General features: G+C 36.1%; 1 protein-coding gene across 1 annotated transcript in view; it reads left to right on the top strand.

The window, feature by feature from the left end:
- GRB7 (growth factor receptor bound protein 7) overlaps positions 1–27018 on the top strand; it is a 58234-nt gene that overhangs the window by 26063 nt on the left and 5153 nt on the right. The window contains exons 2-11 of the mRNA XM_083377204.1: positions 5919–6114; positions 8177–8315; positions 14238–14394; positions 14894–15015; positions 16316–16396; positions 21265–21402; positions 22226–22336; positions 24384–24482; positions 24931–25011; positions 26423–26539. Of these exons, the coding sequence (XP_083233330.1) occupies positions 5927–6114; positions 8177–8315; positions 14238–14394; positions 14894–15015; positions 16316–16396; positions 21265–21402; positions 22226–22336; positions 24384–24482; positions 24931–25011; positions 26423–26539 (1233 nt within the window). The 5' untranslated portion in view covers positions 5919–5926. The remainder of the gene's footprint in view (positions 1–5918; positions 6115–8176; positions 8316–14237; positions 14395–14893; positions 15016–16315; positions 16397–21264; positions 21403–22225; positions 22337–24383; positions 24483–24930; positions 25012–26422; positions 26540–27018) is intronic.

The raw sequence follows: 27018 nt of genomic DNA, 5'->3' as shown, positions 1-27018 counted from the left end.
TCCAGGGAAAAAAAAGGAATCTGGAAGACAGAGTCTAGGTATGTGAAGGCTGAGACATGCTTGAGCCGGTACAAAGGGTGTGGTATGAGATCTGAATCACCATCTCACATTCTGACTCACTAGTTTCTTTTGATGGAAGGGAAAGAGATCGGATAATAAAGTAGACCTGATTTCTACTTCCTTTCCTAACCCCGCCCCCCCCCTCAGCCCAGCCCTTCCCCTGCAAAAAAATGACAGGGAGTATAATTGGTCAGTGTCAAATCAGTAGTAAAGGAAGCAACATTTTTAGATGCATGCTGTTTTTTAGCAGTATTCATCACTGCTGACAAGAGGTGGATGACTTCTCTTATAAAGATGCAGGTATGTGATTTTGATAAGCAGGGTCAAACTGGCATCTTGAGTTGATGATTCATGCCTAGTGACAAGTCTAGTCCCGCTGGAATTGAATATGAGGTAATATTGGCGCCTGTAAGGAGAAAAAAAAAGTGATGATAATAATAGTTACCTTCCAGGAGAAAACAATTGCCAGAGAGTTTGGAGAAAAATGTTGGTTGCCTACTATTCAGGTTGTGAATTAGGGCAGGCTAGCCTGCAAGCTGAAATAATTCGTCTTCTCCCCGTCATTGTGACTCTGCTGCTCTGATATCCACGCAGTTACAATGCAAGGTGCAGAATTTGCAAAACTTCAACTAATTTAGTCCCAACCTACTTGAATCTTTTCTCCGATGTCTCATTATGTTTTTAAAGTACCATCTGTAAGAATACTACCTATGTACCATTTACAAAACATGACAGAAGAAATTCTTGGGGTGGCTTCATGATTATGTGTGTTTCTCCTATAGATACAACATCTTCAAACACCTTTTTGAAAGTCCCATAACTTCCTACTCACGCCTAGCCTTAGCTGTTAAGTCTAAGAAGAGCAGGACCTATTCAATTAATTTCAGTCATTATATGTTGCTGTTTTCTTACAACATGTATACATACCCATTTACACAATTATACTGATAATTATGTTTGCTTATGTTTTTGGTGGTATGTAAGTTTGCACTTTTTAATCAGCCTGAAAACTTTTAATAAATGACAGACTACAATATGAACAAAGTAGCTGTGCTCACAGACAACACTGAAAACTAATTCCAATTTAACAAAAACAGTTGCTGTGTTCATGTAACATGTTATGTCTAACCAAATAATCTAATATGACTTATCAAGTTGCATTTAGTCCTCATACTAAGGCTGGCTTCCCACAATACAATGAATTACAAATGATCCAAAGCCATTTTAACCTATCCTAGCATGGTGCATGAACCCAACCATGATATAATATGAAGAAAGGGCATACAAATGGTTTAAATGTTGATCACCTGCCCCCAATTTTGCAATATCATAGACTTATTATATTTTAAAGTAGTAAAATCAGGGCAGAGGATTTAGAATTCTTTCAATGCTTTTTCAATTGCCTACACAATTTGCAAAAGCAAAGGAGGGAGGGACTTTATTCAGCTAATCCAGAGCACAGATTTAATTATTGAAATTCCTTTACTTGTAAAGGTGGGGGGGGGGGGGAAATGACAAATTTCTTCTCTCCCTTTGCAGTTCTGTAGCCCTACTTCCCGGACATTTTTTAAACCAATGTATGTATAATTGGGACAATCCCAGTTAAACCAGAGTATATAGTAATCTCACCCACATCTTTTCAGACAAATGGTGTACTTTTTGCAGTTTTTACATCTTTTATATTTACAGAAAAATTCATATGCCACCAGTGCAGGAATTTTCTGCACTGTGCATAGAAATCAACTAAGAACATGTTATTTAGTATATATTATTCCTGCAGAGTGGGAAACCATAAGGTCCTAATCTGTGAACCTGATCCTGTTTTCAGGATATTTTCTTAAATGCAAACTGAACTGCTTCGAGCTGAGAGTTGCATTACAATAATTGTACTATCCAAAAACTAAAATTAATTTATGCAGTGGGACTAATTTAACCACTGAGTTACTTTTAGATCATTATTCATATTTATTTGTTCATGGCTGCATTGTTGACCTAGTTTGCTAATATGCCTGTGCCAGGTCAAAGTAGAAACTGGGGGCGGAGAGAGGATATCATATGATTAAATGCTTTGAAGGCTCCTCCTCCAGATTTTCACCAACACCTTTATTTCTGTCACTGAATTTAGAGCTGCTTGGTCACGTGATCTCTCACACCCATGGAATCTGAAGTGGTATAGTCCAGGGTGTGCCACTGTTTTGTTTTGGAGGAGACCAAAAGTCTTTCCTTAATTGGAGAGCTCTGATTGTTTAGGCTCCATTTGGGAGAATAAAGAAATCTACAGATTTTATCTTTGTCCCTTTTACAGTTTTTTTTGTCAGTCAGACTTATAAATAACCAATATTTACCCTGGTGACAAAGAACTGTGCCCATGCAATCTGTGTTGGGAATTTTTTAAAAGGGGAATAGTTTTAAGAGTGCCTTTGAAAGGGTCAAAAATAATTTACACTGATTTGTGAGGGTAGATTTATCTGGATAGTAATGTTGCCTAAAGTAATAGTTTTTGTGGTTTTACCAGTGAAGCTCTTGGTAATTTGGGATTCTGCAAGACTGCTGGTCAAGAACTGATTTATTTATTTGTTTATTCATTCATTCATTCATATCCCTCCTTTTAAATTTTTTTACAAATAACTCACAGTGAACACATCTAATCCTCCTTCCTCCTCCTATTCTCTCCATAACAACAACCTTGTGAGGTGGGTTGTGCTGAGAGAGATTAATGGCCCAAAGTCACCCCATTGGCTTCCATGGCTAAGGCAGGACTTGAATACAAATAGGTTGCTATTTGTAGTTTTTCCTGCTGAGATGGCAAACCTGAAAGTCTGTGACTAGAAACTGACAAAATATTCATTCTTAGGAGGGTTTCTCACGAAGGGACAAGATCTCAATGTCTCCTGCTGCTCTTTGTGAATGACAGGAGTAATTCAGATTAAGCAAGATTCCATATTAATGGCCATACCTTCTTATAGTATCTTGTGGTAATTTACAACAAAGACTTTTGTGTAGTATTTTATCAAAATATACCCAGCCACTTCGTCACTCTCATGAGAATGATGGAGCAACAAACATAGTTTCACCATGAAGCACAAAAGTGGTTGGCACAATACAACAAAGGGTGTGTGAGATTAGACTTTCTGATAACTTCCCATGCCACCTGAATTGCTTTTTGAACTCTGTCATCATTGCTTCTTTAACCCAAAGAACTCTTGAGTCACCTTTACCTGATACTGATAATGAAGTCATAGGTGAACAAGGAAATGAACACTAGGAGCTCTAGGTTTTTTAAAAAAAATTCTGCTGAGCGGTAAAAACATGTACATTTGAACCAAAAATGATAAATAGAAATGTGAGTATGAACTAGATATTAGAATTCCCATTGACCTATGTGAGTCTGTTGCATTTGAGAAGGAATTACCTACAATGAATACATGGGAAATTGACAGGTTTATTGTTTCTTGTCTTTGAGAGACATTGAAATATGTTTATCTCAAATGCAGCCTTATGCAAACTGGCACAAGGTTCTAAGGTTAGTAATGCTGGGATCCAGTTAGATTTATAGCCATATTGATTCTATGTGACTGAATGTTACTAATTTCTTTTGACACAGATGGTACTTCAATGTACTTTCCTTTATTTTTTTAATTTAATTTTGCATATTCTCCATTTCCCAGAATTTTTACCTGAATGATATTTATAATTCTACACAGTTTTACCCAGGTGTACATCCTAATGAATTCAGTCATACATCTTCCTAGTAGATCTGTTGCCTATTCTATTTGATTTAATAGTTTTAAAGCCTTTTCTGTGTCAGAAAAGAATGTATCTACAGTACAAAAACTATGAGAAATACATTATGAGAAATTGGGTAGAAAATTATTTCTGCATTTTTCCTGTATATGAAAGGGGCTGGAAACATGTTCTAAAAATTAAATTCTGGAAAAGAACCTTGTATATTATGGGGTAGGTTTTTTTTTCCAATCGCAGCCTAGTATATCTTTCAGAAGTATAGATTTTAGTTCTCATTATTGACAACATAATCATGGTAGCTGGAGAATTTGGGCATTGAAGATCATATATCTGGAAAGGAATCAGGCTGGATGAGGTTATTATACAATTTCATATTTTGGTTCTTGCAATGTATCTGTTTTCAGAAATATGCCTATAATTTGGACCTCAGTATTAATTCATACAGCATTGGCATCATAATTTGCTTGAATGGATTGTTCAGAGTTTATTTTAGGAGGAGAGAGAGGTTACCAGCCTCATTGTTATACTCTTATCAATTCTTCTGTCCATGCATTGTTGCATATGTTATTCTCTTATATCACTCTCCCATATCACAATTATCATCAAGTTTATATTAACACATATACTGGATGTTATATTTTTCAATGAACAATAAATGAAAAAGCCAGAGCCAGATGGCAGCAAAGTTTATATTTGGAAAAAAAAACCTGCATATGAATCAGAGTATATTTGGAGATTTGTGTAAAAATGACAGCTTGGTGTAGTGGTTAAGCTGCTGGCCTAGAAACCAGGAAACGATGAGTACTAGTCCTGCCTTAGGCATGTAAACTGGCTGGGTGACCTTGGGCCACTCACTCACTCTCAAGCCAACTCATCTCACAGGGTTGTTGTTGTGAGGAAAATAATAATAATAAGTATTATTTATATTGGCCACTTTAAGTTACTTATAAATAAGGTAGGGTTAAATCAAATCAAAATAAATAATATTGCTGTGTTTCAACATAGTACACATTAGGATAGTTGCATACAAAAAACCCCCCACCCCAGAATGACCCAAGTATTGGGATAGCCACATAGACTGTCATATAAAACACTATATTCCACATAGTGGAAATAAATGTTCAGAAAATTAAAAATAACTAAAGTTTCCCTGTGTTAATTAAAACTGAGAAATTAAATGGCTACATGTCACACATTGTACTAAGCTATATTGTAGGTTGCTTTGTTTTGGCACAATGTGATGAGTTTATTACTTAACATAACCATATATTTCATTATTCAAGAAACCATGGTTAAAACAAATCTTGTTTATTTTAATTCAGATTTGTCTTGCATACTGCCATCTTATACTTATTATTCACAAGAGTGAATTGAGGCTTCTATTCTCCTTTGGGACTTGAATCAACTGTACAATTAACTATGTGCTTTCTGTATGGTTTACCTCACATCATTACAGTATTTGAGTTTAAGGGAACCCATTGACAATACTCATATCCAGATATTCTAGAGCTGATATGAGAGAGATGCTGCTTTTTCTTATCAACCAGATCACTGACTAATTGCCTTGGTGAGACCCTAATCCTAACCCTAACCCATTTATTATGCTCCTGCAGTGCTAGCAAATTAGCTCGGGGAGATAATTTCTCTTGGAGCTTTACCAAAGACTGTAATAATGCATTCTTCAGCAGTATAAACAATGTTTTAATTGTCTATGTCACTTTAAGAATTTAAAGGTGATTCATATGTTTTACAAATAAACAATGTTTGAGCTGAGTTTTACTGTCTAAGCTAGAATGGGATAATTGTAATAATATTGAAAACTTGTTACTTGTTTCATTAACCATTATCATTAACCATTTCATTAACCATGCACATCTTTTTGCCCTTTGAATATAAAGTGTTACATAGCTTTACGGTGAACTTATTTAATTACACGATCCTATCACATCCTAAAACCAGCAACTTTTCATGTTAAAAAAAAGAAAATGAAATGCAACAATGTTTCAAAGAATTGCTTTAAAAAAAACTTGCATTTATCTTTCAGAATCTTGTTCTATCTGAATATTTGCATTACCTTATTTTGGAACAGTTAGTCAAATTATTATTTGTTACAGATAATGACATGGATCTTGGAACTCCCAGAAAAACCCTTAACAGGATGTTGGGCAACTCTTATGATGGTGAACTGCCATCTGATCACACTGGAGCCCTTTCCAATGGCAATCCTCTCTGCAATGGTGACCAGAGCAATTTTCTAGCCCACACAGATATGGTCAAACGTTCTCAACCTCTGTTCATCCAAGCAAATAGGTAGGTTACAATGGAGCAAATCATTTGATACCACAAAAGGCTCATTTTTATACAAGTAGAAATCAGTTGTGAAAAAATTTAGTCTGACCTTTCAGCTTTCTGTGGAATCAATGACTGTGCCACAAATAACTATTAATAAAAAATTATTTCTGAACATGAGAAGAATATAAGATACACCAAGCTTATTAGTGAATAATGCAATGACTCTGCCTTGTGTTTTCCACTTCATGAAAAATAGGAAAAATTATGGGAAGTCTCAAAATCTGCTTGAATTAATGATTGTCCAAGGTATATTTGTATCTCATCTAAAAATAGGGAAAAATGAGATGTGGCTCATATGCTAATAGCTTTTTCTGTTTTAGTTGGACTAGAATAGAATAGAATAGAATAGAATAGAATAGAATAGAATAGAATAGAATAGAATAGAATAGAATAGAATAGAATAGAATATTGTCACTTTAAATGTACACTAATCAGCATACATTAAAATGAAATTTCATTGTATTCAGCTCTCAAAAAATACCATTATTTATATACCCACATAAACACACGTATATGACATAGAGAAACCTCACAGTCTAGTTTAAATGTACACATATACATGGTGAAAAAAAAAGAATCCTGCAAATTTACAAGATGGATGACATAAGGAACAAAGCTGTTACAGAATGTATAAATACTTCAAAACCTCCTCCCAGAGGGGAGCAACAGAAACAGACCGTGAAGTAGGTGTGTGGGGTAATAAGAAAAATAGATTGTTAGTTTTATCCACAGTTTATTAAGTTTATCATTTTATGATCAAAATGAAATATTAGAATTAAGGCTTATGGGTAGTATGCAAATCTTTCATTTGACAGGATAGATAACTTTTTTCTGTGATGATCACACTTCCTTTGAGATAATCTGCTGAGTCTGTATGCCAATGGCCGTTTGGAACAAAACAAAAACATGGATGTAATCAGCCATTCTGTTACTCATTATGACATATTTTCTTGTACATTCTTGATCTACAGTTACTTGATTTCATTTTAATTCTGAAACTGAGGAACAGTTAATTTTGAGCTGCAGTGCTAGGCCACTTGCCACGCTATGTAGAGCATTTTGAATTCCTTGGTAAATCTGCACACCTTGTGTCTTGTGGTGCCTCAAGATGCTTTGGTAGATGTGCAAACTTTCATCCTCAGTAATGGCCATGCATATAGATTACAAACCTGCAATAATACAGAAGGGTTGGGGAAGAAAATGCCAAAAGAATTAAATATTTGCTTTCTTGTCTGCTCACAGTATTAGTGGCACACAAAAATGGATATAGCAAGTTTGCTGAGTCTACTGACTATTGAATGAGCTCTCTATGAACAAATGCAGAGTGATCTAAAGTTTGTGCAATAAATGTTGAATGTGATATATTGATCTGAAATAATTATATGCAACAGATGAGTTCAGACTTCTGGTAGGAATTATCTGCCTCTTCTCTGCAGCTTGCTGCTTGTGGGATTAAAAAAAATAGAGGGTGTCAGAAAAAAATATTGATTTCCAAGAGATAATGAATGTCTCATCCATATTTGGTTCTGGCTACAGAATAACAGACATGGAAAGGACCTTGGAAGTCTTATAGTCCAACCTCCTGCTCAAGTAGGAAACTCTAGACCATTTCAGAGAAATGGTTGTCCAATCTCTTCTTAAAAACCTCCAGTGCTGTACAGCATCCTCAACTGCATCCACCATGTCTCTGTGAGGAACACTTGATTTGAATTGCAGGGCTAGACCACTTGCCATGTCATGTAGGCCACTTTGACTTCCTGGTTACTGCTTAGATAAATATGTACACCTACATCTTGTTTCTTATGATGCCTCAGAAACTTTGATAGACACTGAAATATTCATGTTTCAGTAATGGCCACGCTGTACATGTAGATAACATGATTACCAGATTACCTCTGAGGGAATATAAACTTAGGATAAAGCGTACTCCAATAATAGTAATAATGACATTATTAACTAACCCAGATGTCCTATTAGTAGTTAACCCATTTATAACAATCTTTCCATTTTTTCCCTTTAGAAAAATGGAGGAAAAGCCGCGCACCTTATCTTTGCCTTCTATCCCAAACCCTTTTCCAGAACTCTGTAGCCCCTCAAACTCACCTATCCTCACCAGCTCCACACTGGGGCCAGGATCACAGCGTGAAGGTGGCTCTCATGTAAGTGTATCCATTTGCATTTGGGGAAAGAGGAAGATGCCCCAGGGCTATACCGATTTCTGCTTACTGGTCCAGCTAGGTAGCAATATCTATTTGATTTGACTAATCTGGGAAAAGCTTGGGCTCCTAGATAATCCCAGGATAAAGACCAAACTACAAACCAAGAAAGTATTTCAGAAGAAGACCATGAGTATTCAAGAAAATTTCATGGACAAAGGTACAAAATCTTTAGGATTGAACTCTTAGGACAAACTCATTTTACAGGTTCTTTTTTTTTCTTCCAAAGCTGGAGTGAAACAGAAGCATAGTAAACCTGCCTCTGAACAAAGGCCTAAGGGAACTTTCCCTCTCATCACAGCTACACATAAATGCCAAGTTTATAGTAGCTTCTCCCAATGTGATAGCCTGTACAAATGATTGATTTCAATTCCATACGTTTCTTTTGAAAGGAGCCAGTTTCAGGGAGTTTGTTTTTGAGTCTTGCAATTCAAAGATGATAAAAAGTATACCAAGGTACATTTTGGCAGGACTACAAAAAAAAGGGCAGTCATGTATAAAAATTAAGTGAAAATTGCCTGCTGGCTCACAGTAAGAATGAGTTATAGCTAAATAACCTGACAAGGTATTATAATTGGCTAGATTCACACATTGTGCAAATGTATTTCTTTTTATTTTGCTTCATGCAACATATGATTCCAGACACTATTTTTAATCAACCATTTTTAAATAAATCATTTAGTTTGGAGATCTCTTGTAATATTTCTTTATTTTTCTATATCTTTATAAATACTGTAATTCTGTTTTCTTGTTAATTCTAAAAGCTCTCTGAAATTCTTTGTTAAGTTCCATCCTAACACAGTGAGTTGTGAACTAGCTAACCATGCTTCAGCCAGCCATGTTGCAAAAAAATCAACCAATCACTAATTCACTCTCTTTGAAATATCCATGATTTGGTTCTAGAATATCATTACAACATAATCTGAGCCTTCTCTATTCTTAAGAGCTGACAGTTGAACCCATAACATTCAGCTTTACCCATTGTTTTTCCCCTTCCATAAAGTATGGAGAAAAGGAACAGTCAAGGGAAAATTACAGCTTTGGACTCTGAGTTCATAGGACAAGATATGGCGAGGCTGGTTCCCTTAGATATTGTTGCCAGGATTCTCAGGTTTTGTTTAACTAGCCTGGGAGCCTCTGCTGGGAGTCTTTAATTATGGGATGGAAGGCTTCCAGCTGCTTTGTAAGTATTGGAGTCCATTTGATGTCTCTTTGGTTTCTTATCTAAAGATAGGCTTTAAAAAAAGGACTTTGATGTGAGGCAGAGGCAGGCTAACAAATCAGCTGATAATCTCCTATCAGCTGGTTCGTTAGCCTGCCTGTGCCTCACATCAAAGAACTTTAAAGCATCTTATTCTTGCTGTCTTGTTATGATTGCTAATAGAAATTGTAATAATATGTTTTTATTAAATAAATAATCCACATTTATATCACAACAAATAACAATAAATTCTATGATGAACTTAAAGAGACAACATCAGAACTGCATTAAGAAAAAGCGGCATACCTGAAAGAAGTATTGCTTAAAATTTAAAAATTCATTTTATCTCCATTATAAGATTCCCAGTCAATCGAGAATGCCATTTCCGTTTTGAATTTAAATTATTTCACGGAGAGAGGCTAGTCTTTCTTTCAATTTTATATAGTAATTCTGATAAATATAGCACCCTTTTCAGACTGGTATCCTCAAGTGTTAACATGTGAAGAGTTTTTGACATTATATTGTAACTGATTGGATTTATTGCTTTCAGTGAAAGTTATTGATCCAGCTGACCATTTCAAATTTTAAAGGATACGTTCACTCCATTTCAAATGTGGGAACTGATTTCATTTCCATTGCCTTTAAAAGGACATATTAAATTGTCCAGATCAGTAATTAGTGTTCACAGAAAGCTCCATATATCATGAATGGTAGTACAGTAATTTAATATGGAACATAGAAGAGCATGGAAAGTAGTGGCCAAGTTGGCTGCGATCCCACAGATTGAATTTAGAAAGTAATACTGAAGATTTTTTTTCCACAATTAGAAAACACATTGATTTCACACTCTACATTTTTATTTCCAAGTACTAAGGCACAGACAAGATGTGATGAAGCCATCATGCATTATTCAACTCTGAAAATGACCAGTGACCATACATTTTTATAAACTAAACATTTCTCTCTCTCATCTGATCCCTATACTTTTGTATTAACAGAAGTTTCATTTGCAGTCTTCAGTGCAGCAGTGGGAAAACAGTGATTCTCCAAATATTTCTGAAGTATAACTTCTAGCAATTTCAATCTTGTAGAAGCAATGGGAACTAAGTAAGAAGCAATGGAAATTACAGGTTACACCACCATGCCCCGTGATGATTTTTTTTTTACCTGCAAACTATAAAACCAAAACCAAACATGCCCTTCATTCAATGATTTCTGTTGATCAGGGTGTTATTAAAGTTGTAATAGCCTAAGGCAATAATTTGAAAATTATTGAAAAATAAGTTAGGTGTACTCTATCTGAGCTATAAAAAGCTGATGGCTACTAGGTAACAGTCACAGAGAACTCTAAATCTTTGCTGCCATCCAATGATGTTAATTATTTTTGTAGCTTATATATTACAGCTCTCATAAATTAATATATTCCGTAAGTGCATAATCTCTTCTTTCCAAAGATTAGTGCTTAGTGCTAGTGGCAAAAACTACTTCATTTCTTATTTGTTTGTTGTATTCTAAATGTTTCTCAGACTGCTTTTGCATGGAACAGTGGACATTGGTTGCCTATTAACCTCCAGCCATCAATGCTAATTTAAACAATAATTTTCTAGATCTCAGTGCAATTAAAGGCATACCTTTGGCTAAAGTAATAAACTAAGACATAGCACCCACTACTTATGTAGTATAGTTATTAAAATCTAATATTTCTCATGGAATTTAAATTACTTTTTGTAGCTGCCAAGTCTTTGCAAAAAGGATGCCTTTCACCTTAAATACCTGTAAGGAATGTGCAGTGTTGCTGTTGTTACAAGTTTGGTGGCATACCTTTGGGAACTTGTGCAAAAGTGACTCACCAAAGGACTATAGAAATCCCTTTGGTATAGCCATCACTGGTTTGGAACTTAGCAAAATCTAAATTTGTTTGCCCTAAAATCTTCATGACAATGGGAATTTTTTAGAGGAGTTATCAGTTCACTAATGTATAAACATTGTTTTGCACATTGTATAGTGATATGTTATCAACAGTAACACCAACAGAAATCATAAGAGCAAAAGCAGCATTAAAAATTAAATTTGAGATTTCCACTGCCCAAGAGCCATGGGATAGTAAAGGTAAAAACTCCTTGGCTCCTGGTGACTATGTATCTAGTAGCTTTCTTGGCAACAGTACAGAACTGTGTGTTTTTACCTTTTTCTGGAGTGTTTTTTAACACCCCATCTAGCCTAAACGCTGGCATATCCTGGTGATCTGTATTCAAATACTAAAAATGATCACTCGTGAAGCAGAAATAATTTGAAACCACTTTCTGCTTGATGATTCCAAATCTGTAGGTGGAGATTCCTGTCAATAAAAGGAAGAGATGCTGAGACAAAGGCCAAAATGGTAAAAGGAGACATGGTTGGAACAAAGGAAATGCTGGATTCCACCCAAACTTAGTTGTATTAAGTCATATGTGTTAGAGGGAGGAATGTCAGCCACATTCAGATATAACTTCATGCCTTTATAAGGACATTTACTTATGACATTCTGCCTTTCACCTATGATCAAGTTAGATAGAATATCAAGCCAGCAACTGTTGTCAATCTTGTCATATGTTTGGGGAAAAACATGAGACTGAGAAAATAATAATAATTCAATAATTTGAATTATCAAATTCAACTACTGGCATCTTGAAGATGGATTTTTACTAGATGAACTAGAGCCCTGTTCTTTAGAGGGATTGTGCCCTGCTTTATTAATAGCTTTTATACAACTATAGAAGAGTTGAAATGTAAACAAAACAATTAAATGGACATCAAATATATTTAATAATACAAACTGAGTGTTTACCACAGTTCAGAAGAAGTTTTCTTCTTTCCATCACAAATAGCCTGGGAATTTGAATTTAACTGTGGAGGAATCTTTAAAAGACACACATCCCATCCTATCTCTTTTTTTAAGGCTTAAAATGAGCCTTAAGAATCTCTTTTGAATATCATGTTTATATAAAATAATAATAAAGAGAAAATCTAAATATATGTATAATATATTTCCCCTTCATCATCAGGCATTAGAATACAGGACTATCAATAATTATGAGAACTTGTTTTGGATACTCTCATTTAATAAACTGAACAGTATATCTTTAATTATCTTTAAGCATAATATATTTAACTGAATTACTTGTTACTTGAATAACAGATTTACTCCCTCTTGTGGAATAACTGGATTGTAGCAGAGATAGTTCAGAATTGACTAATTCATAAAAACATAAAATCAGGGCTGGGTCATTTGACGTTGTAGCCAACCAAACATGTAGGAGAAATGTAGGAGATAGGAAAGCAACATCCTTTCCTGTTTTTTGATTGGTGATTGCCTTCGTGCATGATATATTGAGGTATGTAAGTCTTGAACAGGTAATTTTGATACACATGTAAATCAGGTTGTAATAGCTAATGGTAAATGAGTTACCTGAAACAATCTGGACATTTGAAAAACATAGAAAATGGATAAACCAAAATATATTTTTCTCCCTAACTTTCATTTGTTGAAGAATTTATCCCTATGTTTTCTGAACAAGCTGATAGAATCCTTTACATTGCTGAGGGCTTTGAGGCTTTCCTTGGTGCAATAGTTTATTCACTGACCTTGGTAGTTATCACTTTTCAATGGACGATCATGTTGGAATCACCATCATAGCTGAAGATAAATGAATGTGTCTCTTTTGTTTCCTTCAACTTTCATGTTTTTGGACCACATATTCATTCTTGATGATTCTTTTAATAAGATGTCTGTGTAACGAGGCACATATCTCTCAGTGTATCCTTTTTTAGTATGTGTTTTCCCCATGATAGAATTCTAGATGCACATTTTGTTGTTTGTTGAGAGCTACATTGCAAAATTCAGAGAACTTTCTTACCAATGTGTCAGTTTACATATTAATCTGGCAACCACCAGTTAGATGGGTTCTTCCATCTGTAGCTGATTGCAGAGATTATGTCAAGCAGCAAAAAACTGAACCCTAAGAATGAAGTACAAGCTATATTAATTTTATTGAAGGGTTTTTTAAAAACAGGATAAAAATTTACAAATTTAAAGGAAAAGGAAAGGATAAGTGAATAAGTAAGAAATAAAAGAAAATGCAGAAAAGAAATAAAAAGAAAAAAGATATAAACAAGCAACTTTCAATTTTCTTTACAGCAGTTATACATGCATTTATATTTTATTCTTTATAGCTATATCATGGCTCCCTTCTTTCTATATCCTACCCTTTCTGATTATCAGTTCATTTTTTCCATTTTCAGAAAAAAGACCTTGAAGGGTTTCAAGTCACTGACAAATGTATTTGTTATCTTTTCCCTAACCGGGCAAGTCAATTTAGCCATTTTGCAAATTCTGTCATCTTCACTAACCTCCTTTATGTGTATTTCAGAGTCTTTCTTTCTTTGTGTGTATAATATTTTTGCTGCCATATCATTTTAAAAGAATGAAGTACAAGTTATTGTACACTGTTATTGTTTAGAAGTTTCTTTAAAAAATACTTAGAAAGAAAAAACAGGAAATTGGAGTAATGAATTTTATGTCAATTTAAGAATTCTTAAAAGTTGTTCTTATAATTTTGCTCACAGAATTGAACAGGCCAGTCCTTTTAAGTGTTTGAGCTTATTCTTGGATCTTATTCTCACAGGTAGTAAAAGTTTACAGTGAAGATCATACTTGCTGCTCTTTGGAAGTCACAGCAGGGACCACGGCCCGTCATGTTTGTGAGATGCTGGTGCAGAAAACCCATTCTTTGCATGATGACTGCTGGTCTTTAGTAGAGGTCTATCATCACTTATCTCTGGGTGAGGAGGAAAAGAAAAAAAAAGTCCAGACTACGAGTATACATGTGCATGTACATGCATTCACATCCACAAACATGCATTCTGTCAGATATATCCAGGAATGTTTTTACAAATAAAAAGGAACTTTTTGCAACAAGAAGCAAATATGCTCGTGTTCACTTTTGGGCGGCCTAGTTGTCACTTAGGTTGTAAACCTGTTCTGCTATTGGTTCCATGTGAAAGGATGCTTCACCATATAAAATAATTCCTAGGACCTAAAGATTTAGAGTATCAAGGAGAAAATATTATTTATTTTTCTATATAGAGGAAACCAAAACTCCTACCTGATTTCCTTACCTGAAATCTAAAATGTTCACTTCAAAGACTGTTGGGGGAAAACTTGATTACAAAGTGAGATCAGATAATTAAACATGATGGCGATCAGATTTTTCCACTTGCTTGTCTGTATGTACATATGATATTAATGTAGTGTGTTTTTTTTCCCCCGCCTTTTCTCCAGAGCGGATCTTAGAAGACCATGAGTCTGTGGTAGAGGTTCAGGCCACATGGCCTGTGGGAGGTGACAGTCGGTTTGTCTTCAGGAAGAATTACGCTAAATATGAGTTGTTCAAGAGCTCACCAGTAAGTTGGAATAACCTTAAAAGTAGCAACAAACATCATTTCATTCCTGTAATTTGCAGTTATTTCATTTTTCATTTTTAAACAATTCCAAATTTCAGAAATGAAATAGTGTTCCCATATGCTATTGTTTAGTAAAAGAAAAACCCTCTGTGTTTCACATCTCTAATGTTAATCCCAAAAATAATGATTCTCACAATGTGATCCCTAGATCACCAGTAATCCATAACTGCTTGCCTTATAACACTTGGTTAGTTTGTGAAAATAGATCAGTACAGAAACTGAAAACTGGTTCACTAAAGCAAAGAAGTGGTAGTAATATAAACAACATGTTTACTACATTCCAGAAAACCTATTTACCTCCTCCCCAAAGTGAGCTTCCACGCTATTAAAATACAAATTGTTGTGAAGGATATGTTTGTTTCACTGGGCAGTGCTCATACTTTAAAAATATTTATTGAATTGTCCATGATTGAAGAAAATTTGAGAAGCATGATTCTGAAAATATTCTTTCTACAGAAACCATTGTTTTCTACCTTTTATACTTTATGATTAAATGTATGCTTCAGAAAAATATTAAAATTTTGCTCTAGGATGGCAATCTAATTTAATAATCATTCCTTTTATATTAGGTATTGGAATAATTATAAAGAGCCAGTTTAATGTATTGGTTAAGTCACCAGGCTAGAAACCAGGAGACTACAAGCTATAGTCCCTCTTTATTTATTTATTTATTGATTGATTGATTGATTGATTTGATTTGTATACCGCCCTTCTCCCCAAGGACTCAGGGCGGTGAACAGTGACAAAAATATCAAAATGCACAAATACAGAAATTGAAAACAAATTAAACCCTAATGCCCAAATGCAGAAGATAAGTTATATTAAAACAATAATTAATATAGGTACAAAGTCAGCTGGGTGACATTGGACCAGTCATACACTCCTAGGAAGAAGGCAATGGCAAATCACTTTTGAAAAATCATGGCAAGAAAAATCCAGGGATTAGTCCAGGTAGTCAACAGGAATTGGTACTGACTCATAAATACCCCACTCCACCAAAAAGAGTAAACGTAAAATAACATTTGTGGAAAACTGAAAGCCAAACTTTTACAATTTTAGTAGGGGTTTCCACTAGAAGTATAAGCGCAATAAACTTTTTAAAAAATCTAAATGCACAATTTAGTATTCAGACCATTTTTTCCCTTTGGTATTAAAACAATATGTTTAAGAACACCATGATACAGTATATAACAGTCCAAATTCATTACATTATCCTGCTTTTCTTTCTTTCCCATCATAGCAATCAATATTTCCTGAGGTTATGGTCTCCAGATGTCAGGATGCAGCTAATAAAGGCATGTCCCACCTAGAACTCATACAGGTAATTATCTTTTTCCTTTATCTAAGCAACAAGTAATCTTTTGCCCAGGTTCGCCTGGTGCGCCAGTTGCAACCCTATCTAGACCGAGATGCCCTACGCACAGTCACTCATGCACTCGTGACCTCCCGTCTGGATTACTGCAATGCTCTCTACATGGGGCTGCCCTTGAGGACCACTCGGAGGCTTCAGCTGGTGCAGAATGCGGCCGCGCGAGTTGTGATGGGGGTTTCCCAATACTCCCATGTAACACCTCTACTCCGCGAGCTGCATTGGCTTCCGGTTGCCCTCCGGGTGAGATTCAAGGTGCTGGTGATGACCTATAAAGCCCTAAATGGCTTGGGTCCGGGATATCTGAGGGAACACCTGCTGCCAGCATCAAGTTCCCTTCGTCCAGTGCGCTCACACAGGGAGGGTCTTCTCAGAGTGCCGCCAGTAAAAGACTGCCGGCGGATAACACCCAGGGGAAGGGCCTTCTCTGTGGGTGCGCCTGCCCTCTAGAACCAGCTGCCCGTGGAGCTTAGGACTGCCCCCGACCTTCGTTCATTTTGCCAGGATCTGAAGACCTGGCTCTTTGAGCTCTCCGGCCTGGCTGAGAATTTTTAACTGGGGTTTTTATTTTTAGGGATGATTTAATCTTTTTTTAAAATTGTTTTTAACTTTTGTACTGGTTTGGTTTTAAATACCTTGTAAACCGCCCTGAGTCTTTCGGGAAAGGGCGATATATAAATCTAATAAAATAAATAAATAAATAAATAAAATCTTTTTGCACACTTATACATACATGCATAGGGACGCGGTGGCTCAGTGGGTTAGGACGCTGAGCTTGTTGATCGGAAGGTCGGCAGTTTGGCGGGTTGAATCCCGAGTGCCGCATAACAGAGTGAGCGCCTGTTACTCGTCCCAGCTTCTGCCAACCTAGCAGTTCGAAAGCACGTAAAAATGCAAGTAGAAAAATAGGGACCACTACGGTGGGAAGGTAACAGCGTTCCGTGCGCCTTTGGCGTCTAGTCATGCTGGCCACATGACCACGGAGACATCCTCGGACAAGCGCTGGCTCTTCGGCTTTGAAACAGAGATGAGCACCGGCCCCTAGAGTCGGAAATGACTAGCACGCATGTGCGGGGGAAACTTTACCTTTACCTTTACATACATGCATACATATAGGCACATACATGTGTTTGGGTGTGTGTATCTTCAGAAGCTTCTGTTTCTGTGTGCATGCATATATTTATATTTATTAGGCTTAAATATAAACCTTGTGAACTCTCAAGCTTCCTCCTGTTATATACTCAAGTTGGACAGTGTTTAATATTCATATGTTATGTATATGTAGGGGTGTAGGTCTCTACATATGTTGTATATAGTATATATATGTTCTATATACTATGTTTAGGTGTGTGTCATGTATGTATTCACTTTGAGAGTGGGCAACTAAATTTCATTTTTGATGTGTGTCATTGTGCCCACTGTAAAAAATGACAATAAAGGTTGTTGTTGTTGTTAGCTGCGAAGTCTTGTCCGACCCATCGTGACCCTATGGACAACGTTCCTCCAGGCCTTCCTGTCCTCTACCATCTTCTGGAGTCCATTTAAGCTCACGCCTACTGCTTCAGTGACTCCATCCAGCCACCTCATTCTCTGTTGTCTCCTTCTTCTATTGCCCTCAATCTTTCCCAGCATTAGGCTCTTCTCCAGTGAGTCCTACCTTCTCATTAGGTGGCCAAAGTATTTGAGTTTTAGCTTCAGGATCTGGCCTTCTAAAGAGCAGTCAGGGTTGATCTCCTCTAGGACTGACCGGTTTGATCTCCTTGCAGTCCAAGGGACTCGCAGGAGTCTTCTCCAGCACCATAGTTCAAAGGCCTCAATTCTTTGGCGCTCAGCCTTTTTTATGGTCCAACTTTCACTGCCATACATTGCAACTGGGAAGACCATAGCCTTGACTATACACACTTTTGTTGACAGGGTGATATCTCTGCTTTTTAGTGTGCTGTCTAGATTTGCCATGACTTTCCTCCCGAGGAGCAAGCGTCTTTTAATTTCTTGGCTACAGTCCCCATCTGCAGTGATCTTGGAGCCCAGGAAAATAAAATCTGTCACTATCTCCATTTCTTCCCCATCTATTTGCCAGGAATTGAGAGGGCCGAATGCCATGATCTTGGTTTTCTTAATGTTAAGTTTCAACCCATGTTTTGCACTCTCCTTCTTCACCCGCAACACGAGGCTCTTTAGTTCTTCACTTTCTGGTATCATCTGCATATCTTAGGTTGTTGATATTACTTCCGGCAATCTTAATTCTAGCTTTGGATTCATCTAGCCCTGCCTTTCTCATGATGTGCTCTGCATATAAGTTAAATAGGCAGGGCAACAGTATACAGCCTTGCCGGACTTCTTTCCCAATTTTGAACCAACCAGTTCTCACTGTTGCTTCTTGGCCCACATATAGGTTTCTCAAGAGACAAATAAAATGGTCTGGTACGCCCATCTCTTTAAGGACTTGCCAGAGTTTGTTATGATCCACACAATCAAAGGCTTTGGCATAGTCAATGAAGCAGAAGTAGATGTTTTTCTGGAACTCTCTAGCTTTCTCCATGATCCAGCGTATGTTGGCAATTTGATCTCTAGTTCCTCTGCCTCTTCGAAATCCTGCCTATACTTCTGGTAGTTCTCGATCCACATACTGCTGGAGTCTAGCTTGTAGGATCATGAAAGGTAACAGAAGGAATGTATTGTATCTGTAAAATTTTGCACAATATGATCTAGTAGTAAGATTAGTAGTAAGATTAAAACAATGTTAAAAAGAAATTATATAGATAGAGTCACAACAAATTTCCCAAACACTGAGGAGAAATTATTTAGACAAATGTTCATTCTCAAGAGGGAATGAGACAAAGACTACCCTTCAAATCCCAAATATAGGCTTCTGAAGATCATAGGTGTGATTGTGATTTAGTGATATCTCTGGAGAAGAGATGTGCTTGTCTTTGGTTGACTGCTTTTGCTACCTTTTTGACATTTGACATTTCAACAACATTTTCCCCCTCTTCAAAAATCATGCTACCAAATGTCTGTTTTGACAGTTTGTTACACATTTACAAGGAAAAATATTTGCAATCTGAGATGTGAAAAAAGGGAACTTGGGTCATTCCTGCTTTACTCATTCAGAGTTTTTTCAGTTCCCCTTTCATTCAAAAGGAGAAAATAGAGATCTTGGATGCTTTGATAAAGAAACTAGACACTGCCTCTTTATATTGGATAGGAAACAGTCAGAAATTTGCAATGTAAATTATATTGCCTTAATTATTTGCCCATCATGAAAGGTAACAGAAGGAATGTATTGTATCTGTAAAAGTTTGCACAATATGATTAAATTGTTGAAATCTTCTCTTGCAAAAGTTCTTTATTCATTGGCAAACAATTCCAGCCAGAGAAGTGAATGTATTTCTCCATACAATAACCGATTGCCGTAATGTTGGATGGCTTTAAAAACAGTAGACAAATTCATAAAGAACAGGAGTTTTCCAGAAATTACTTTCTAATACTTAATACTGTGTTAAATATATTATTACTTCTTATATTTTCCATTTTTTAAAATATCACTTGAACTTAAACTATGTCAACGTTTTATGGCTGGATGTTCAGCTTTTTGTTGCTATAATGTACTTATTTGAAAATTAAATAAGTATACCTATTGGCCTCTGAGATATGGTAGTAATTTCTGGGAGTTTGCAGGGAGTTTAAAAGATGAAAGGAGGCTTCAGACATACATTTTGTCCTTTAATTTCTCCTCTGCATCTCACTACCAAACCCTGGAAAAACCTAGGGTTACTATATGTAGTCCACAAAAATCCATGTGACCTCTAAATAGTAGCTAATGACTTTCTGCTAGGTGATGATCTAAATTTTCGTAGTTCAGGTATGATAGTTCTGTGTTTTGTTTTGTGAAAGCCCTAATAAGCAGGCATATACATAGAATGAAGGCTACTGCTAAGCTTGTAAGCCGCCCTGAGTCTTCGGAGAAGGGCGGGATATAAATGGAATTTTTTTAAAAAAAATGATGTCCAAAATCTGCATTTTTGCTAGCAAGTTGTGATGATAACATGACCTGGGATGTTCTTGAGCCGGGGGGGGGGGGAATGGGTGGGGACACAGAATGAGTAACAGAGATCACATGAGGAGGCAGATTGTGTATACCTGGATTTTCAAAATATATAATACCTCTTTTTTTCGCTTTGTACCTGATGAGATAACATTCATACCTTGATACTTAACTGCTTCAAAACTCATTGAATTTGATAGTGTGTTTTGAAGAGAAACTTTTGTCCTTGGACTCATCTTTCTCCAGGTATTCAATACACAAGCTAGAACTTGCTGGCATCGGCTGCCTCATAACTTGCTACTCCTTCAGATTGAAATAAAGGGTTACATAGTAAGCTACATGGTTTGCTTGGTACTCATCATTTTTAGTACTTGTGGCTCCACCCTGAATGAATTAGCAATGAATACCAAGTTGCCATGTAGTTTTGTTGTTGTTGTTTTTGACAACCAAAACATCTTTAAGGAGTTTTAAGGAGAAAATACAACAAAGCACACTCCTTTGTGTCAAAGTATTGATCATATTACCTAGTTTGGTTATGAAATATTTACAAGAAGAAAACTAAGCTCAGCTAACAGCAGGATGCCAACAGGTATTTTAGAAACATTTCATATTCCCACGGCTGCATGTTACAAATCTAAATCACGCAACACAGAACTTCTGCCATAATTTTTCCTTCTACCCATAATTCCCCACCACTCAAAAAGAAGCAATTAGGACCACCGGTAAATTTGTAATGTGGCCTAGTCTTTAATTCCATTTTTCTTTCTTTCAGAATGTTCTAAATTCAGGAAGTTGCCCTGAAATCCAGGGGTTCCTGCATCTGAAAGAAGTTGGGCGCAAAGCCTGGAAAAGATTTTACTTTTCTCTCCGGCGTTCTGGGCTCTATTACTCAACAAAAGACATGTCAAAAGTAAGTTTGTGAGTGCAAGATATAATGGAGGATTCCCTTGTTTTTCCCCCCTATAGACACAGTTCTCTGTGTATGTTGCAACAGTTTTCCCAGAAAGGATTAGGCATCAGCAATATTTAGAAGAATGATGTTTGTATGAAGCTTGATAGCAGAAACTGGTGATCTGGGACTTGGTATGCCCAAGCTGAAACTATCATACAAATTATAGAATAATGGAATTAAAATCTATTCTTCTCAAATGTTATGGATTTCTGGAATTCATCTAATGTATAATATGTTTAAGCCCAAGTAAAATAAGATATATACAGTAATAACTTTAATCTTTCATAATGATACAATTTGCCTTCAGCTTCTATTAGCTCAGTAATTGTTATAGCCCTGTTTAAAGTATTCAATATTATTATTCTGACATTGCTAAACAGATGAATTCAAGGAACTGATGAAATATGAATGTTTCTTGACTGCTATGCTCTGTTCAGAAATTAGAAACATGTATGTGTTATGGACCTGTGCACATTTTCTTTTATTTAGGGAACTGAGATGGGAACTATACAAAACAAGCACAGTCCTCTTGGTCCATAAAACTTTTATTATTTTTAGTAATTATGAAAGCTACTTTTTTCTAGACAGAGGAAAGAAAAAAATCTTTTAATTTAGAAGGATTCTTACCTTTGCATCAGATGCTAAATTCCATTCTTAGCCTTATATATGTCTAGAACCTAAATCCCCAGGTACAATTGATCTGAAGTAAAATTTCATTTGTTAATACATATATATATATATATCTATTTGTGTGTGTGTTTTCTTGCCTCCTCTATGGTAGGACCCCCGGCATTTACAATATTGTGTTGACATAAATGAATCAGTCATCTATTATATAAGCCAAGGCAAAAAACAGTATAACACACCCACCGAATATGGCTTTTGTATCAAGGTAAGAGAAGTGAGAATTAATCTTGGGTTCATTCCACCTTTAATATCTGTAACTGATCAGGTTCATTAAAATATCCATAGAACTTAATATTAAGGATCAGGTAAAATGCAAAATGAGTATTGTTGTTCAATTGTTGTTCAGTCTATAACCCTAACTTTAACCTTTGATTCTCTGGGAAGTCGTGGTTTATAAAGTTTTTCTTAAAATACTAATATTTTTAGGATTCTTAATTTAAATCCCAATATCCAAATAACTACATTTATAATATGCTATTATTAACATTATTACTATTAACAACTTATTGAGCTGAGAGGAGCAGGATAAAAATATAATAATAGTAATAATTTTCTTTTAATGTTTCATTCTGTTTTGAATATCTTAAGGTTTGCTTTTAAATTCTTTTCACACAGTTTGGCTATCTATTTTACCTTTTCATTTGGTTTTTAATATCTTTGTATTTTTATAATTTTATATTTGTATATAACATTTCTCAACTACTGTAAAAAACCTGAACGTGAATCTCTACAAATAAAATTTAGAATGCTGACCAATATTTGAAAACTGGCAGTACTTTTTCAAATTAAAATTGAAGCCATACTTCTCTTCAGAATGTATAAAAACATGCCATCCTCATAGTTGTCACACAAGCCACTCTCCTAAACATGCTTCCCTATTAAAAAAAATCCTGAGCAATAATCCACCCCCCTGAAGCTTTGCACCGGCTTGCCACAGGGCTGCGTGCTTAGCCCTTATCTGTACTCATTGTACACATATGACTGTGTATCCTCCGACCCATCTACTGTGATAATTAAGTTTGCAGATGATACTACTGTAATGGGTCTTATTACAGGTGGGGATGAGACAGCATACAGGGGGGAGGTACAAAAACTATCCATATGGTGTTGCAACAACAACTTGCACCTGAACATCGGAAAGACGAAAGAGATATTGCTAGACTTCCGGAGGAAAAAGGAGGAACCTGCTCCACTATACATTGGGGGGGGACTGTGTGGAGAGAGTTTCCTCCTTTAAATTTCTGGGAGTCTACCTCTACGAAGATCTTACCTGGAAAGTTAATACAGCCCAGGTGGCCAGAAAGGCCCAACAGAGACTTCAGTTTCTCAGGGTCTTGCAGAAGGACAGGGTAGAACAACGGCTAATGACCCTCTTTTACCGGTCTACTATAGAGAGCATCCTCTCGTACTGTATTGTGGTTTGGTATGCTGGTCTGACAGCCACGGATAGGAAAGCATTACAGAGGGTGGTCAGCACAGCATAAGACATTGTGGACTGTCCCCTGACACCACTGGATGACATTGCCAGGGCTCGCTGCCTTGGAAGAGTGAGGAAAATTCTCAGGGATGACTCACATCCTGGACAATACCTCTTTACTCTCCTACCATCGGGTAGGAGATACAGGAATATAGCCAGCCGTACCAATAGGCTGAAGAACAGCTTTTATCCATGGGCTGTTAGGCTTTTGAACGGGAAATAGTTTTATAAACTTTATGCATGATTGACTTGTGAGGCTGGTGCGTTGTGCAATTAGCTCACATGGTGTAATAAGATGGAGGGTTTGTGTCAGTGTAAGTTGGGGGTGGGGGCACGAAGGGAGGCTCAGCTAATCTCAATATATACATGGTTGTACCTTGACAATAAAGGTTCATTCATTCATTCATTCAACTCAGGAAGAGATGCAATAACTTAATTTTCCTGATAAGCCCAATATAGAAAGGCTAGAACCATCATTCTTTTAAGACTGATGAACACAAACAAACTAAAAAGTCAACCAAGAATAAGTATTTTGGGCATCTGAAATCATGCTTTTAACACATTAATTTTTTAATAAATGTTTTCTTCCATATGGGAAGAATCTTGATTTGGGATGATGATTCCCGAGTCAAGATACCCCTAAAACAGGAGGGTTAACGATTTTTAAAGTTAGACCAAGCACATGTAGAATTTTTTTCAGATGAGGAAGAGGAATCTCTTGCCAGAATTGTCATGTTGTATGCATTTTTATCAGTTTTTTCTCTCTCTCTTGAAGCCACATAAGGCACGCAATGGAATCAAAGGCCTGAAGCTCTTTTGTTGTGAAGATGAAGAAAGTCGCACATGCTGGATGGCTGCCTTTCGTCTCTTTAAGGTGGGAGCCATTCAGTTTGGCACTGGAAATAATAGGCCATTTCTTTCAATATAAATAGAAACTTCCAAGAAACCATGTTCCTCCAAATGGGAAGGAAAAAGAAACTCCCTCTTCCTCCTTATTGCAACCTTACCTCAGTGGTTGAACTTTCCTTTATCAAAAGGTGTGCACATATAAGGATGCATTTCAGTAACATTTAGCTCGACATAGGATTTTCAGCTCTGCCCACACCATCCTTCAGATCTTGCCTGCTGTATCGCTCTATTGCTGATTTCCAATTGCATTTGGTAGCTTTTAATAATTTGTGTGGTCTCAATACTATGATTTCCAGAGGAAAGATATAGTAGAACTGTACAGTATTGTCAAACATGTCACTTTCAGGCATAGAAAACTGTTTCATGGGCTGGAGTTGCTTTCTCTATATCAACAACTATTAATCTTTCTGCAGTATGGCATACAGCTTTACAGAAACTATCAGCAATGTCAGGCACGGCAAAAGGAACCAGCTTGGTTTGGCACTGTGCCCCTGGTAAGTAGTCTGATTACAAATCAGTTTTTTTTATTGTTTGGGTGAACATTTTGATAGCTTATGAAAGTGTAGGCATTTTAGAAATACCTTCATCATATAAGTATATATTTCCTGAGTGGATGAAATGAAACCCTTTCTGGGGTTAATTTTAAATGGTAAATTTTTTATGCAAATATATTAGTTTCACATACCCACTTCCTGTGTAGCAACTGAGTTCTAAAGACCAAGTTGTTAAACAAAATGAAAAAAGTGGCCAAGATAGAAGCACACCGCAAAGATCACTGGTTGTTGCTCTCTCATTCAGACAAAGTCATCTCCCATAGCTATGCCAGTATTATTCTTACTCTTGTGTGCGATGTAGTCAGGACATGAAATTTAGTCTTAAATACACATATTGGTCTGAAAATGAGTTCCTTACTACTGTCATAATAAATAGTGTAATAAATTCTGTTGTATTATGGTAGTATTAAGTATTGTAGTAGTATTGTATAGTCACTAAATGAGGAGTGGTTGTACTTCACCAGATCTCAAGCATATTTCTTCTGCTCTGTTTTGTATGCAATTCAGTGCTAGTCAACAAGTTAGCTTTGTTTTTTGAAAAAAGCATGGACATATAAATACTGGTCTATAAATGGATAACATCCATTTCAAGAATAAGGAAGGACAAAACTGAGAGAGTTTCCAGACAAATTGCAAAACCAAATTTACACAGTGGAACCTTTTGTAATTACTGCTTTATATTTTATACTTGTCTTTGTGCTGAGAAAGTTTACCTATGAGGCTCTGTTGGAAGGAAGTTATTTACACTGAAAATAAGAACTTTTTTAGTTTGGGATTCAAAACCTTTTCTTTCAGATATTGTGAGTTTGATTTTTTGATGTATATAATATATTCATCTTCTACTCTATCACCATTTTTATCCTGTTCTGTTGTTGTTGTTTAGAGAAGTATATGTTGTTCATTCCTTCATAGCTCTTATATATTCAATTATTTGATCATTGAAATAATGAAACCATTTTAAATTTTATGTCAATTATAAAATCTGTTTACAGTTTTATGGCCTACCTATTATGTATTTTTTCATATTCTTTTTTGTGAAGTCATTTATTTTATTCTTCAAAAGTTTATTTTCTTTTTTTTAAAGAAAAGAAGTTTAAATGTAGACATAAACCTTAGAATTTAGAAACTGGTATACAGTATCAAAACTTGACATAAACCTTAGAATGTTGATATGTGGTATCAAAACCTGCTAATTTCTATGCTAGGTATCTCCCTCTATTTCTTTGAAGATTTGTGTAAAAGCTTTTTTTTAAGCTACTAAATTAGTCTTGCCTTACCATGCTGCCAGTAGGAACTGATTATGTACTAGTGAAGAGAGCAATTGCTAAACTCTGTTTTAAAAATCCACTAGCGGAGTGTGTCTGATAACACCCTTGTGGCCATGGACTTCTCGGGTTGCACAGGGCGAGTGATTGAAAATCCCAATGAGGCACTGACTGTAGCTCTGGAGGAAGCTCGGGCATGGAGGGTAGGTCTACAATTTATTTCTTACTTAGACATTTCAGGGACATTAATACAGAAATGTTATAGAAGGAGAGCTGGGTTAATCTACGGTGGCAACAGATAAATATTTTTGATCATAAAGTTGAATTAGCAAAACACAGTAACTGTGATATTATAACTTGTGCACAAAGTTGAAATATATAAAGACTTACTAAAGTCTTACCAAGACTTTATTCAACACATTAAGAAAATAGCAGTTTCCACAATACTTTCAGCCAAAACCAACCCATTTTTATTTTAGCCAGACTGTGAGTGTACTGTATGTGTAACTGTGTGTGGATAAACTCAAAGTGTCTTTAGGAAACTAAATGTCCCATAAGAGCTAAGGTCATCCTAAGCACAGGAAGCAGCATTCGTTTGTGAGGCCAGTCATGGATGGCTGCTAGCAAAGAAATTTAAAAGTTTAGGACAAATGGCAAGGATGTGCAGAGTTGAAGCCTAAAA

The sequence above is a fragment of the Vipera ursinii genome (genome assembly GCF_947247035.1).
Source record: "Vipera ursinii genome assembly, chromosome: Z".
Taxonomy (NCBI): domain Eukaryota; kingdom Metazoa; phylum Chordata; class Lepidosauria; order Squamata; family Viperidae; genus Vipera; species Vipera ursinii.
This window is presented reverse-complemented; position numbering and strand designations above follow the sequence as displayed.